The sequence below is a fragment of the Lipotes vexillifer genome, unplaced genomic scaffold (genome assembly GCF_000442215.2).
Source record: "Lipotes vexillifer unplaced genomic scaffold, Lipotes_vexillifer_v1.1 scaffold469, whole genome shotgun sequence".
Lineage (NCBI taxonomy): Eukaryota > Metazoa > Chordata > Mammalia > Artiodactyla > Lipotidae > Lipotes > Lipotes vexillifer.
This window is the reverse complement of record NW_006788006.1, coordinates 3028089-3044215: the sequence shown is the minus strand read 5'-3', so window position 1 is coordinate 3044215 and position 16127 is coordinate 3028089. Positions and strand designations below refer to the sequence as shown.

The following is a 16127-nucleotide window of genomic DNA, read 5'->3' as shown; positions in this document are numbered from 1 at the left end:
ACGAACCAGTGTCCCCTGCATCGGCAGGCGGACTCTCAACCGCTGCGCCACCAGGGAAGCCCTGTCCAGACTTTTAATAGCAGACCTTAATTTCTTCTGTTCCCTTTTAAATGTCCTATAATTGGAATAACCCATCTGTCCTCTTTTATGTTCAGCTTCTTTCACTCAAAACAATGTAAGTGAGATTTCTCTATAGTGTTGACCTCATTCTCACTGATGTGTTGAACGGGTATAAATTAGTCAGTATTTCTATTTCTATTCGTTCATATTAATATATTGATGAATATACACTTGATATTCATTATTCTGTTGATGGACATTTGGATGCTTTCTGGTTTGGGGTGAGTATAAACACTTGGACCTCTTGAGTATATTTGTCAGGGTGGAATTGTTGAGTTCCCTTCAAGATATGGATCGTTTTTGCAAGTGGTTGTGACATATTCACCTTTAAAATTTTAGCCATTCTTGTGGGTCTGGACACCATTTCTAATGGCTGGATAGTATACCACTGCATGAATATTCAATTGATTAATTTAAACCACCATTTGGGTTGTTGCCAGTTTTGAGTCTTCTAAAAAGTATAGTGATGAACATCCTTGAGTACTTTTCTTTATGCACTTGTAACTGCCCCCTAGCAATCACCGTTTTGGTTATTTCCAGTTTTGTTTTCAGGTACAAAATAACACTGGATATATGTAAAATAGATAACCAACAAGGGCCTACAGTATAGCACAGGGAACTATACTGAATACCTTGTAATAACCTATAATGGAAGAGAATGTAAAAACAGAACATATATGTATATATATATTTATGTATGTATAACTGAATCACTTCTCTACACACCTGAAACTAAGACAGCATTGTAAATCAACTATATTTCAATAAAAATTAAAAAAAAAACAAACCCGCTGGAATAGAATTCCTTGCACATTCATCTTTTTTTTAAAAAAAAAATCCAAAAACATGTGTATGGAGGAGATTCACTGACAATTGTAGCAGAAGTGCCAATTCTTAAAAAAATTAATTAAGTTATTTATTTTTGGCTGCATTGGGTCTTAGTTACTGCACACGGGCTTTCTCTAGTTGTGGCAAGCGGGGTCTACTCTTTGTTGCGGTGTGCAGGCTTCTCACTGCGATGGCTTCTCTTGTTGTGGAGCATGGGTTCTAGGCATACGGGCTTCAGTAGCTGTGGCATGCAGGCTCAGTAGTTGTGGCTCGCGGGCTCTAGAGCGCAGGCTCAGTAGTTGTGGCGCACGGGCTTAGTTGCTCCACGGCATGTGGGATCTTCCCAGACCAGGGCTCGAACCCATGTCTCCTGCATTGGCAGGCAGATTCTCAACCACTGCACCACCAGGGAAGCCCCAGAAGTGCCAATTTTTGATGGTGGCTTTATCCTACCCTTTGGCCTAACTGGTATTTCTCTAGTTTAACCTCTGAATGAGCGAGATTTGCAAAGAAAAAAAAAAAAAAAAAAAGAAAGCGGTGGGTTTTTTTTTTAAAGAGAATTTAGTTTTTTTGCTTTTAACATCTCTTTTTGTTTTGGTCTTGGGGACAGAGCCAACCCAGGGCAGTGTAGCTGCACAATGCATGGGATGAAGGGCTGAAGGCTGCTTCCTCTTGCAAGCTGGCTTGTGAGATTGCACCTTCTCTTCCTGCTTTTCCTCCAGGTCTATGACCCTCCAAGGTATGAAGTCTGACTGGTCCAGCCAGAAGGGGGTACTTCTGCAAAGTAAGTGTCTTATGCTCCAAGTTATACATCAGGGCTGCTTGACAGTGTCTGAACTGTCTCTGCATCAAAGTACTTCTGAAAGCCAGTCATTCCCTCATTCTTCCCTCTACCACCCTTCCATCTGTCATTGATCCCGGAGCCTGTGCTCCGCAGCGAGAGAGGCCACAGCAGTGAGAGGTCCGTGTACTGCAAAAAAAAAAAAAAAAAAAAAAAAAAAAGAAAGCGGTGGGTTTTTTTTTTAAAGAGAATTTAGTTTTTTTGCTTTTAACATCTCTTTTTGTTTTGGTCTTGGGGACAGAGCCAACCCAGGGCAGTGTAGCTGCACAATGCATGGGATGAAGGGCTGAAGGCTGCTTCCTCTTGCAAGCTGGCTTGTGAGATTGCACCTTCTCTTCCTGCTTTTCCTCCAGGTCTATGACCCTCCAAGGTATGAAGTCTGACTGGTCCAGCCAGAAGGGGGTACTTCTGCAAAGTAAGTGTCTTATGCTCCAAGTTATACATCAGGGCTGCTTGACAGTGTCTGAACTGTCTCTGCATCAAAGTACTTCTGAAAGCCAGTCATTCCCTCATTCTTCCCTCTACCACCCTTCCATCTGTCATTGATCTATCCATCATCTATGTTATCCCCCATTCATTCACTGATCCATCCAGTCATTCATCAGTCCACCTCCTATTCATTGATCTCTTTACCAATTCCTTCAGCTTTCTTCATTCACACACATTTATCTACTCAGGTTTCATCCATCCATCTGCCCACTCATCTATCCTCCGTCCCTCCATCTATCCATATATCCCGCCACCCACCCACCCATCCATGCATCTATCCATCCACCCACCTACTCATCTATCCATCCATCCATTCCTCCAGCCATCCATTCCTCCATCCACCCACACATCCATCCATTTATCTGTTTACTCACTCATCCATCCATCCATGTGTCCATTTCCTTATTTACTTATCTGTTCATCAATTCATTCATCAACTTCATTTACTCATCCATTTGCAACCCTACCCTTCATCCATTCCTCCAACCCATCCAGCATTCATTCGTCCACTGATTTATCCATTCAGTATCTAGCCATGTGACCATCTATCCATCCAACTTTCAGTCCACTCACCCACTCATTTATCGGTCAAGCTAGCCACCCAGCCAATACCTGTTCAAAACTTGGAGCCAAGCCCTGTGACTGAGATAGGGCCACCGAAGTGACTCAGACTTGGTTCCCACCCTCTAGGAATTCACAGTCGATGGAGAAAAGCAAATAATAGCACCAGGCGCACGCACACACAAACAGGATATTTCCAAAATACTGTGATCAGTGCTGTACTCACAGCATGTTCCAGATACAGAAGAATGTTGAAAAGCAGGTGGTCAGACATTCAGGTGAGAACGTGCCCTGTGTGCTGATGCTGAAGCAGCCACAGGATGATGAGGGAGACATGGGTACCAAAGGCCACCTGGGCACGTGGCTGGGAGAGAGCGGGCCTGCGAAGGACAGGAAGAAGATTGCAAGGTGCCAGGAGCAAGAAGATGTAGGTTCTGGGGTGAGTGCCCGTCCCAGCCAGGAGGTCTCGTGTGTACATTACACCGCTCCCTGACCACTTCCCTATAACCCCCCAACAGGCAGAGCTGAGCCGCCTAGGAGCCAAGACAATGCAGCAAGCAACACAGCTACAGGTGTCACCCAGTGGGCAGAGCTCCTATCAGCCGTCCCCAACCTTCAAGACAAAGTGGGGATACTGCGTCTGCAGCTACAGGTGTCACCCACTGGGAAGAGCTCCCATCAGCCCGTCCCCAATCTCCAAGGCAAAGCAGGGACACTGCGTCCACAGCTACAGGTGTCAACCAGTGGGAAGAGCTCCCATCAGCCCGTCCCCAATCTCCAAGGCAAAGCAGGGACACTGCATCCACAGCCCCGGCATGAGCCACCTGCACCCAAGGAGACCCTTCTGCAACAGCCAGACAAGGACAAGATGGTGGCTCATCATATCCCATGCCTCCGGGCTGTGGTGGAGAGCCAGGCCTTCAAGAATGTCCTGGTGGACGAAATGGACATGATGCTGTCCCATGCAGCCACCCTCATCCAAGCCAACTGGAGGGGCTACCGGCTCCGGCAGAAGCTAATCTCTCAGATGATGGTGACCAAGGCCATCCAGGAGGCCTGGCGACGCTTCAGCACCAGGTGCCTCCTCCAGTCTGGCAAGACGGTGGAGAAAAAAGCGAAGGTGAAGGAGGGGGACATCCCTTACCACCCGCCCCAGCAGGTGCGGTTCCAGCATCCGGAAGAGGGCAAGTCCCTTCTGGCCCAGCCCACCATGGTGAGCAAGGAGACCCAGTTGCCTTCCTCCAACGGCCTGGCCGCTTATACCCACCAGCTGGCCTTGCTGCAGTCCCAGGGCATGTCACAGCCGGGTACGTGCTCTGTCGGAGGCCCCAGCGTCGCCTTCCTTCCACACCAGACCGTTGCCATGAGACTTCTGTGTCCTGTGAGTCCAGAGGTGAAGTGCCACCCATGCCTGCCGACAAGAACCGTCAGAAATGCCTGCCTTGTCCACGTAGAGGGGGACACGATGAAGACCAAGCAAGTAACTGCCAGAGCCAACAAGGCAGGAGCCCCAGGGCCACCACCATCCGGAAGATGTGCCCAGGCAGTTCAAGGACAACTCAAGATCCAGACCCAGGCCCACATGGAAGCAGAGGTCCTCAAAGGGCCACCACAGACAGGCCCAGCACCTGTGATAACCAAGACCCCAGCCCAGACGTGCCCACAAGCCACAGTGACCAAGACCCCACTCCAGTCATGCCTGGCGGCCATGATGAACAAGATCCAGTCCCAGCCGTGCCCAGTGCCCACGATAACAATAACCAAAACCCCACCCCAGCCCTGCCCAGCGACCCCAGTGACCAAGACCTCAGTTCAAATGAGATCATCAGCCTCGATGACCAACACTTCACCCCGGACACGACCAGCAGCCATGATGGCCAAGACTCCACCCCAGTTATGCCTGTTGCCCTCAGTGATCAAGTCTCCAACGCAGATACGCCCTGCAGCCACAATGACCAAGGCCCCGCCCCAGACATGTGCAGCGCCCCTGACGGCCAAGACCCCACTCCAGGTGCGCCCAGCAGCCACGATGACCAAGACCCCATCTCATCAGACACTCCAAGGCGTCTCAGTGACCAAAGGTCCTCCTGTCCAGACACGCCTGGTGGCCATGGTAACCAAGACCCCAGCTCAGTTACGCTCAGTAGCCACCATCCTCAGGACCCTGTGCCTGCCCCCTCCAGCAGCTGGAAATTTCAAACCTTCATCTTCAGCAGCTGCGGCAGCTGGAATTGCCGATACCTCATCCCACGTGTGTCTAAGTGGACCGAGGGCCAAGGCTGTGGTGAACGCGAGGCAGGCAGCAGGGGTGACCAAGGTCTCACCCGACTCGTACTTGACTAAGGGAGAAGTGACATGCTTCCCCCCATCACATCTGGGGGCTGGGGATCCCAAGGCTACAGCCAGGCCTCCTTCAGAAGGTGAGAAAATCAAGGCCTTCTCCCAGAAACGGGTGAAAACGGAAACAGCATCTAACGTGAGTGTGGCCATGGAAGCGCCCGCGGTTTCGTCCTGGTCAAAAGTGGCTGAGGACGGGGACAGGCAGGCACACCTGAGGACGGATGTCGTGGAGGCCCTATCCCAGGTATGTGAGCCTTTAGAAGCAGCTGTGGCACCTCTGGGTACGCGTCTGCCTCAGGCACAACCGGCCCCGTGTTCAACCACAGGCTCGCCCCAGCAGGCACGTCTGCTGGCCGAGCTGACCGAGCCCCTGTCCCAGGCACGTGTTTCTACCAAGCTGACCAAGGGCCCGTCCCAAGGACATCCACCCCCTGAGCTGACCACAGCCCTAGCCCAATCACATCTGGGCATGTGTCTGTCCAAGGTGCAGTCCCAGGCACATCTGCCCCCCAAGCTGACCCAAGCACAGTCCCAGGCACATCTGGCCACAGAAACAGCCAAGAGCTTCCATGCAGCCTGCCAGGCTGCTGAGCTCAGCAGCAAGACCGAGTCCCAACCATTCCTAGTTGAGTTCAAGGCCTCCACCCAGCCCTGCCAGCACGTTGGCGCTCTGCCCCGAGCCAAGCCAGAGGACAGACTGACCCAGCTCCTGTCCCACAGCTACGTGCAGGGCAAGGCCACCCAGGGCCCACGCCAGGGGGCCTCTGAGAGCCAGAACACGCTGGTGCCTCTGCTGGCCTCTGCTGGACACACCACGTGCAATGTCGAATCCTGGGGGGACAGGGCCCCGCTGTCAACAAGCAGCCCAGCCCCGCCCTGCCAGGAGGAGCTGGCAGCCTCCCAGCTCGCTTCCCTATGTGCTGAGCTGGCTGCCCTGCTGGGCTCCCAGGAGAACCTCTGCGCCCTGCTGGCAAAAGCCCTCTCCCAGGGGGAAGTGAGGGCGGCCCTGGACCAGGCCCCGTCCAAAGAGGTCTCGGGAGCCACGATGGCCAAAGCCCTGCCCCAGGGCATCCTGGGCACGGCGCTGGTGAAGGCGCTGTCCTGGGGCAAGCTGGCCACCAGCCTGTCCTGCGCCCTGTCCCGGGGCGAGCTGTGGGCCGAGCTCACTAAGGCCATTCAGGGCAGACTGGAGGACGTGCTCAGCAAGGCCCTGACGGAAGGGGAGCGGGCCACCTTGAACCAGGCCCTGTGTCAGGGTGAGCTGGGCGCAGTCCTCAGCCAGTCTTTTTCTCAGGTGGCCCTGAGGTCTGGAGTCGTCTTCCCCAAGGCTGCCGTGAAAACAGCGGGAAGTGGGGTGACTGCGATGCCGACCCCAGTGGAGGTGGACTGCAGGGTGAGCCCGTCGGCTGCATGGGGGCCCACCCTGGGCTCCATGAGACTACAGCCCAGCAAGGTCAGGGTTCACTGGGGTGGGGAGGGTTTCATCACAGGCTGGCCCTCTAGGTTCTTGGAAGAGGTGGGGGATGGAGCCATGCTCGGGAGGTCACCCTGCTCATCGGTGGTCTCTGTGGGTGCCTCCTTGACTGCTGGACTCCTTGACCCCTCGACCATTCATCAGTATCCCCTGATTGGTGCCCTGGACCCCACTCTGTCACAGGAGATGGGACCCAGCAGAGGCACCCTAAATCTGTACCTGACCCCCAAGGTCCATGAGGCAAATGTGTGCCTGCACCCAAGGGCTAGTGAACTGGCATCAGATCTCAGTCCCATGGTGAGTGATGTGGACCCCAATTTGCCCAAATCACCCCACCAGCAGCCGCCCCCCAGTCTATGGCAGCCACTCATTGCCAATGGCATGGGCCCAAGCATGAGCCGGCCATCGTTGGCCAGTGGCAGCATGACTCCAAGCGCCCACAATCCACACGAGGTCAGCACGGTAGCCACACGTCCATGGGCGTCATCGTGGGAGGGCAGGGTGGTGGCACCGGGCAAGCTTCCCGGCACTACAGGTCGTGGGAGGGGCACCCACTCCCACCAGTGTGCTGCCGCCTACACGGGGTCGGCTTGCGGGTGTCAACCCTCCGGGGTCAGCAGGGTACCTCCCGGTGTGTGTCGACCCTCAGTGGCCAGAGGTCCGCAACAGCCATCTACTGTCCCTGAGGAGACCACGCAGAGAACTCGGTCCCCAAATCATAAATGAGCCTCCATGGGCACTAGGGAGATGACCAACAAGGTGACCCCAAGTCCCCACATGCCTCCACGGTGAACAAAGCACAACCACAGGACCCCGAGGCCTGTGTCATAACCCCAGATCTCCGGCCCAGTTCTGTGGCTCCTGGTCATCGCTGGGCACTCAAGACAGGTTGATCCCAGTCTGTTCCAAGCCTCCCCAGGCAATAGGCTGGCGCCCACCCTTCCCTGTACAGCCATCCCTGGGCAGGAGAAAAATCAAACACGGGGTACCATTTCCAGTGTTCACTGCCCACAGGAGCTGGTGACTAGCCATATACTTAATGAACTGGTGTCCACTTTGCCACAGGGTCCAGACAGTGACCTGGCCAGAAGCTTCTCCCAGGGCTCCACAGACTATGGCCCCAGTAGGAGCAATTCCCAGAGCTCACTGCGCAGCTGCAGTTCACTCAGCCTTTCCGCCAAGCCTGTGGCCAGCATGGCCGCTGTTGACCTGGTGGAGGAGTAGTCCTGGGAAGCCAGCTTGGACAGGGACCTTCGTCTGGGGCGCCTGTGGAGAGGTCGCAGGGACCTGGGAATATGGAAGAGACAGAGAGCAGGCCATAGGCACATGACCCCAGACCTCCACGCCCAGTCTTCAGCAGCCTCAGAACTGATCCCCATTCTGCATCACAGTTCAGTGGCCAGTCGCATGTCCTTGAGTGTCCACTGGGGCTCAGATGATGAGGGAGCTATGTCCTCAGGCCAAAGCTCCATGAATCCGAAGGAGAGCTTGTCCCAGAAACCCTATAGGACTGGGTTGACCAGAAGTCTGTCTTTGAGTAATGTGGTCCCTATGGTCTATTGGTGGCCATCTGTGGCCGGTAGGTTGACCCCATGCCTATCCCAGCCTACAGTAGCCAGTAAGGTCGCCCCAGACCCAGACCAGCTCTCTATGGCCAGTAGAGTGATCACCAGCCTCTCTGAGCCATCTGTGGCCAGTAAGATGACTCCCACCCTAAGCTTGCCATCTAAGGCCAGTAAGATAACCCCCAGCCTAAGCCAGACATCCAGGACCAATAGGGTGGCCCCTAGCCTAGCTCAGCCATTGGTGACTGATGGGGTGGTCCCCAGCTTTGCACAGCCATTGATGGCCTATATGGTGGCTCTCAGCCTAGCCCAGCCATCCATGGCCGGTGTGGTGGCCCCCAGCTTAGCCCAACCACCTGTGACCGGTGGGGTGGCCCTGGGCCTAGCCCAGCCATCTATGACCACTGAGGTGGCCCCCAGCCTTACCCAGCCACCTGTGATCAGTGGGGTGGCCCCTAGCTTAGCCCAGCTGCCTGTGACTTGTGGGGGGACCCCCAGGCTAGCCCCGCCACATGTGACCAGTGAGGTGGCCCCCAGCCTTGCCCAGACACCTGTGACCAGTGGGGTGGCCCTGAGCCTAGCCCAGCCATCTATGACCACCAGGGTGGCACCCAGCATTGCGCAGCCACCTGTGACCAGTGGGGTGGCCCCCAGCTTAGCCCAGCTGCCTGTGACTTGTGGCAGGGCCCCTAGCCCAAGCCAGCCACCTATGACTGATGGGATGACCCCCAGCGTAGGCCAGACATGTAGGGTTGGTGTGGTGGCCCCCAGTCTAGCCCAGTCACCTATGACCATTGGGGTGGCCCCTAGCCGAGGCCAACCATCTATGACCGTTGGGGTGGCTCCTAGCTTAGGCCAACCTCCTATGGCTTATGTGGTGGCCCCCAGCCTAGGTCAGCCATCTGTGGCTGGTGCGGTGTTCTCCAGCCTAGCCCAGCCATCTGTGGCCAGTAGGGGGATGCCCAGCCTGGCCCAGCCATCTGTGATTAGTGGTATGGTTTGTGCACTCTGTCAGCCAAGTTGGGCCCGTAGCGTGGGTTCAAATCTACTCTCATCAAGGGTGAATGCAGTGGCTCCTAGTCAGCGTCATTCATCTTTTGCCATTGAAGTCACCTCGTGTGCACCATACCCATCAGTGGTTAACAGCATGGGCCGGGGTCTGAGCCAGCCAACTGTGTCTACTAGGGTGGACCCATGTCAAGATCCTCTGATGGTTAGTGGGGTGAGCCCAAATCCCCAGACCCCTGAGTTCAGCAAGGTGGCCCTTGGGTTTCATCAGCCATCCAGTATTAGTGGGAGGCACCCAAGCGTAACAACAATCTGCTGTCACTGTTTCAGCTCCAAGTCTACCAGGCATCTGTGGCCAGTGGAGAGGACTCTTGTCTGGGCCAGGGAACCAGTATATCTCAGGGGATTCTGTTCAGGGGCATGGCTACAAGCATGTCCCAGGGCACCATGGCTGCTGGCATGCTCCCAAATGTGCCTCTGGGGACTTTGGCTGCTGGCATGTTCCTAAGTATGTCTCGGGTACCTATGTCCCCTGGCATGTCAGGGAGTATGGGGTGGAGAAGTGTGGTGACTGGTATGGGCCCAAGCCAATCTCAAGTGACCAGGGGCATGGCCCCCATTACATCCTGGGCTTCTGTGGCTGGTGCCCCCTTGATTCATGAACCAGCCTCAGAGGTGGGACCTGGCTTCTCTCCAGCTTCAGTGCCCGGTGGATTGGATGTGAGTTCATCCAAGTTTTCCCTCACCAGTGTGGGCCCCGGCATACCTCAGGTCAATGTTGATCTCCCAATATCTTTGGACCAACAGTGTCCTTTTGTGCTTACAATCTCCAAATCCAGGTACCAACAAGCAGATGCTGTCAGCCAGGAGCCTGGGATGGGCATGGCCGGTGGTGTGGTGCCAGGCTCTGTAGCCAGTAGGATGACCACAGCTGTGGTCCCAGGTACTAGGGCCGGTGGTATGACCTCTAGTCTTCCCCCAGGGTCCGTGATCAGGGGTGTGGGCCAGAGCCTTCCTCAAGGGTCCATGATGAGTTGTGTGGCCCCAGCCTTCCACCAGGTTATGTGGTCAGTGGCATGGGCCAGGGCCTTTCCCCAGGGTCCATAATCAATGGCATGGGCCAGGGCCTTTCCCCAGGGTCCGTGATCAGTGGCATGGGCCAGGGCCTTTCCCCAGGGTCCGTGATCAGTGGCATGGGCCAGGGCCTTTCCCCAGGGTCCGTGATCAGTGGCATGGGTCAGGGCCTTCCTCCAGGTTCTGGGGCCAGTGGCATGGCCAGAACCCTGCCTCTGAGTTCTGTCACGACTGCAGTGTCCCCCAGCCTGAATGCAGCATCTGGTGCTGGTGGGAAGAGGCAAGGTCTCTCTGTAAGACCCTCAGCTAGTCGAACTGCTCCAAGCCTGCTCCTAGGTTCAGCGGCAAGTGGGGTGGGCTCAAGTGTCCCTCCTTGTCCTGTGGCCTCTAGTGTGGACCCAGCATCTATGCCTGGGGGACTGGATCAGAACCTAGTTCTGGAGTCCATGGCTAGTACAGCTGGTCCAACCTCCACAGTTGGAGGCGTGGCTCAGAGCCTTCCCCAAGGGTCCATGCTGACTGGGATCTCTCCTCGTCAATATCACGGAGCCCTGGCAGAAGCGTCCACAGCCTCCTTCCAGGCATCCCGTACCCCTGGCCTGGCTCAAGCTCATCTCCAGGAAGCTAATGGCACAGCCAAGGGAGTGTACCAAGTGCCTACGGTTCTGCAAAGAGCCTCACAGTTGAGCCAAGCTCTTGGGATGATGCCGTTTGAGACCACAGGCCACCAGACTGTGATAAAGCCAGAGGACCTGGACAAGCCTTTGCCCCAGGGGTCCATATCCAACTGGGAGTCCGAGGTCCTTGAGGCAACCCCGTGGATGTCCCATAGTCCCCTGGCAACTGACATCGACCACAGTCAAGAATTCCCTGCAGAGAATGAGACTCTTCCCAAAAACCAAATGCCGCTCTTGGAGGAGGTGGCTCCCAGCTAAGCCGTCTATGACCAGTGGCATGGCCTCTGTCCCTCCACAGTCCCCGAGTTTTGCCAAGCACTCCATGGCCAGTGGTGGCACCCCAACTCTGCATCAGAGGTCAGCCAGCAATTGGCGGACCCCCAGTTCCCACCTTGTGGCTGCTAGTGGGGTCCCCGGTGCGCAGACAGGGTCTGTCAAGGGCACTTTGGCTCATCAACAGACATCAGTGTCTCACACTGTACCCCGGAGCCCCTCCATGGTTTATGTTGTGCCCCAGAGCCCCTCGGCTTATCAAAAGGCTTTGGAGGCTCACATTATGCCCCAGAGCCCCTCGGTGGCTCACATGTCCCAGAGCCATTCCCATGGGATGATGGCTTCTACTGTCATCTCAGGGTCACCCAAGCTGGCCCATGGCAACCGGTTTACACCCAGGGTCTGTGGCTGGGATGCGGACCCCAAGCACTTCCCGGAAGTCAGGGGCCACCAGCATGGCCTCACATGTGCCACATCATCCACCCCTGGTTAGAGGGATGGCATCCAGCACGCTCCAGAAGCCAGTGTCTGGGGGTCTGATTCAGGATGACCATGAGTCCCTTGGCCCTAGAAAATCCTTCAGGGCCACGCATGATGTCCCTTTCCCACAAATGCCAGACAATTCTGTGGCTGGGACTGGGCACACCCATCAGGAGCAGAAGGATGCCCCCAGGTCCTCACAGGAAGTTCCTAAACATTCCACAGGTGCGCCGTTGGCCATACTGCCAACAATCCACACTGGTGACATGGCACAACGGATGGTCTTCCCTAGGCTGAATCCGAGGGTTTGGAGGGTGTCTCTGGGCTATGAGTCTTCACCGAGTGGTTCCCGGCGGCCCCTTTTGAACCAGGAGTCGCCGCTGGTATCTCGGAATTCCCTTAGCTCCGTGGCTCCTTCAGACAGTCACGGGGCATCCCTGACTCCCGCTGTACTCCAGGGTCCTGAGGATGCTGGCATGTCTGGCAGCCAAGTGTGGAACTCTGCCGTCCCCAGTGTAGCAGTCGGGCCCAGAAACAGCACTGCGGCCCCTGGTGGCGCGTGGGATGTCATGGCGGCGGTGGATCCCAGACAGCCGGAGGAGCTGGTGACGTCGTCGGCGCAGGCTGTGGACGAGATAATCATCCATGCGGTGGTCATCATCCAGGCGTGTACACGTGGCTTCCTGGTGCGCCGTACCATCAAGGTGTGGCATCAGTGGGCCATCACCATCCAGGCTGCCTGGCATGGCTACCGTGTACGGCGGGACCTGGCCCGGCTCTGCAGAGCCGCCACAATCATCCAGGCTGCGTGGCGAGGCTTCTGCATCCGCAGGAGCTGCACCCAGCAAATGCTGCTCCCAGGCATGTGGGCTGAGACGGGCAGTGGGGCGAGGACAACGTCTGATCACCACTGCTTCCAGTCCTGCCAGCCACGTGTCTGTAGTCTCTGCCAGTCACTGAGCTCCAGGCTAGGGAGCCCACCCATCGTGGTGATGCTTGTGGGTTCCAGCTCCCGCACATGCCACATATGCGGCCATACCCTGCCCACCCGGGTGCTGCATGGCACGGGCCAGGGTGCTGCAGGCCAGGCCGGCATGCCACGGGGCTGCATCACCCGGTCAAACCCCCAGAGCCCCTGGCAACCCCATCACCAGAACAAGGCAGCCACGGCCATCCAGTCAGCCTGGAGGGGCTTCGCTGTACGCTGCCGGTTGAAGCAGCAGCAGTTAGCAGCCAAGATGCTTCAAGCCACCTGGCGCGGCCATTGCACCCGGGCCTCTCTCACCACGGATGCACTCTTGGGACCAGCGGCGTGGGACAACTCACAGCACATGCAGTGGCCAGGTGTCTAGGACCTTGGCTTACCAGTGGGGGAACACCAGGGGAGGAGCCATGTGGCTCTCTGGGTCTAATGAATAAAGCCCTCCACAGTCTGGGTCTTGGCCTACCTATGCTTACGGGGGTGTCTCAGGCATGGTGCGAGGGAAAATGAGAGGGATCTGGAACATCCTGGACAGGAGGGGCCCAAAACTTCCAACCACGCAGTTGGCACCTAGGGTCTGTGGCTGGTATGGGGACCCCAAGTCTTTCCCGGAGGTCAGGGCTGCCAGCGTGGCCTCATATGTACCATCATATTTACATCCACGGCTAGCAGGGCAGCATCGTCGGTTCCAGATGGAGGTACTCCAGAAGCCAGTGTCTGGGGACCTGGCCTAGAATGGCCACCATGAGTCCCTTGGCCCTGGAAAATCCTACAGGTGCATGCATGGGTGCCTCATTCAGGAAATACTAGAGGGTTCCAGCCACATCCAGATTTGGGGGGATGCTGGGCTCACCCCCAAAGGGCCCCAATCTGGGTGAGAGAGAGCCGTACACAGACATCCCCAGCTGGTGGGATCAGGGACAGGGCAGAGAGGGAGAGAGGGGGCAGCCTGGCCAAGAGGAGGGGTAGAGGGAGGTGACAGCGTGGGTTTGGGGCAGCCATAGAGGAGGCACAGAGAGATGGGGGCTCCAGGGGGAACTAGAAGGGGCAGAGGGTGTCCTGAGGGGATAGGCAGAGTGTAAAGGCTTCAGGGTCATGAATCAGGAGGGTTTGTTAGGAGAGGTGGAGGGGTCCAAGTGGAGAGGGGGGTCAGGAATGTCGCCCCTGGTGAACCGTAGCGCCCCCCAGAGGCCCTGCGTCCGGAAGCCCCGCCTCCGCCTCGCCCCTGAGCAGCTCCGCGCGCCGCCAGCAGGGGGCGCACAGGTGTTCAAGAACAGGCACCTGGCCACACACCTGCGCGGAGCCCGCAGTCCCCCCTCCCCACGCAGGAATGGCGGGCTCCCAGCTGCCGCAGCCGCTTCTGTTACTGCTGCTGAAACCTGGTGGGGGTTCCGGAACTGCCAGTGTCACCTCTACAGGTAAGAACAGGTAAGAAGGAGATCCAGCTTCCAGGAAGCTGGAGGGGGCATATGGCCTAGCCACACACCTGGCATCTGGACTCCTCCCTTAGGCCACGCTGCTCTGGCACTCCATCCCTCCCCCCAGAAGGGCTGCTCCTTCTCCCAGAAGCAAGGTGGGGAGGTCGTGAGAACAGTGGGAGCACCACCACCCTTCCACCCCCACCCCCAGCCCTGAGGCTGCCAGTTCCGCCACCCCAGCATAACCTGAGCCAGCGAGAGGCTGGTGAATGCCTCATACCCAGTTTGAGGTTCTGTTTCAAATCTCAGTTTTTCTTAGCCACACCCCAAAGGGAGAAGTGTGAGGTCCCCAGGACCATGGAGGTGCGGGCGGGAGAAGGGCTCACTTCCTGGTCACTCAGCATCTATGGCTCCCAGGAGAAGTTCTTGGCGCCTGACTTAATTTCTTTCTGCTCCCCTATAAGACAGTTCCCGGGGTGGAGAAGTCATCGCTCTCTCTGACCCATGTCCCAGCCCCAAACCTGGAATATCAGAGTGGAGGCCACCACTCGTGAGACTCTCATAGCAGACAAGGGCTTCACTCAGAAGGCACCACGTTTATCCCCATTTCATAGCTCTCGAAACTGAGGCTCAGGCAAGCCGAGTCTCCCAGCCTGTGCCAGACCCAGATTAGAACCAGCTGACTTGGCTCATGCCAGTCTCCTGGTCTAGGAGTTTCTGGGCAAAGCAAACTCCTGGCACAGTGCATAGAAACAGCCCCATTTTACCTTCTGGTCAACTCTCCAGCAGCTCATGAGTGTCTGCTCTGTGTCAGGCACTCAGTAGAGTTTATGTCCTCAACGACCTCCTCCTTGCAGGCCCACTAGTTTTCCTCAGTTTGCTTTAGAAGTTCAGCTCCTCAGAGGTCTAGCTTGGCTTGGGGTCCACTGTGGCCCCTGAGTCATCTTCATTTCAGCAGATAACTCTTCTCTTCTGTATTCTTCCTCAAATAATGGTGGGACGCATTTTGGGGAGGCTGAACTCTCAGTCCTTGACTCCTTGGAGGTCTTTGAGGGGCCTTCTTCCCACTTTCCAGTCACCTGGGGCCAGACTCTCTACCATTCTGAGCCTCGGTTCCCCACCAGTAAAATGGGGATGAAGCCAGGCCAGCGCACCATGCCTCTTCTAGACTTATCTGTCATCCCCGCGGGGCCTGGGAAACTGGACAGAGAAACAGGGTCTGCATGTGGACCCTGCCCCCTCCTGGGGCCAGTGCCAGATATTATTTCTGCATTTCTGCTGCTTGGGGTGAGGCAGGGGAGGAAGCACAAAGATTGGTCCAGGGCAGAGTGGATGGGGTGGGGCAGGGAGTGGTTGATGAATGAACTTGCAAGCAGTTAAGGTGCCCAGCAGCCTGGAACTGGGAAGGAAGTAATTGTCGGGGGCAGCCCGTGAAATCTTTACCCACCCTCAGCCTGGCCTCTGGGCTCCGTGTTTAGGATGGGGTAGAAGCTAGGGAGCAGCTGGAGCAAGGTAGTGGGGGTTCCAGAGTCTTAGAGCCCAGGCCTCTGTGCCCTCAATAAAACTCTGAGTTTAGCCATGGGGACCTTCCAGGTACCTGGGGAAGCAGATTAGGGCTGATCCTCCTTGGGAGCTCAGGGGTGGATCTCTGCCGTCAAACATCACCTTGTACCAGACCTGCGTGAGCTCTCAGAGACTCTGACTTCCTGTGATGTCCATTTTACAGACAAGGAATCTGAGTCCCAGGAGTTTTAAAAGAGTTGCTCAGCATGCTGCTTGGGTTGCAGCCATTCCCTATATCCAGAGATTTCTAGACCCCTGAAGCAAGAGTAAGGGGCAGGGAGGGTCCACCCTGAACTGGAACCCTGGCTGTGGGAGTTCAGATAAGGAAATTCAGACAAGGGCACCTCAGTTTCCCACTAAGCACCCACGTGGTGCACTAAATCCTCCAAGTCTCCCTAAGTGGTGGGTGTCGTCTATCTGACATGATAGGGAAA

The 16127-nt window shown here is 56.3% G+C and overlaps 2 protein-coding genes across 2 annotated transcripts in view; both read left to right on the top strand.

Annotated features, from left to right (window-relative positions):
* The first annotated feature begins 3068 nt into the window (after positions 1 to 3068).
* Positions 3069 to 13082, top strand: IQCN (IQ motif containing N). Its single transcript, XM_007461108.1, has 3 exons — positions 3069 to 3270; positions 3358 to 6632; positions 12189 to 13082. Exons 1-3 carry the CDS (start codon positions 3069 to 3071, stop codon positions 13080 to 13082), a joined length of 4371 nt encoding a protein of 1456 aa, XP_007461170.1.
* A 960-nt stretch (positions 13083 to 14042) lies between these two features.
* The window catches only part of CIST1 (colon, intestine and stomach enriched 1), a 4011-nt gene continuing 1926 nt past the window's right edge, over positions 14043 to 16127 (top strand). Inside the window, exon 1 of the mRNA XM_007461107.1 lies at positions 14043 to 14130. Within this exon, the coding sequence (XP_007461169.1) occupies positions 14043 to 14130 (88 nt within the window). The remainder of the gene's footprint in view (positions 14131 to 16127) is intronic.

Excerpts from the sequence above, each read along its gene's own strand:
- IQCN (XM_007461108.1), top strand. The coding sequence starts at position 3,069 with ATGTTCCAGATACAGAAGAATGTTGAAAAGCAGGTGGTCAGACATTCA. Across the intron at positions 3,271-3,357 it reads CCAGGAGCAAGAAGATGTAG|GCAGAGCTGAGCCGCCTAGG; the intron begins GTTCTGGGGTGA and ends ACCCCCCAACAG. Across the intron at positions 6,633-12,188 it reads TGAGACTACAGCCCAGCAAG|GGTCCTGAGGATGCTGGCAT; the intron begins GTCAGGGTTCAC and ends GCTGTACTCCAG.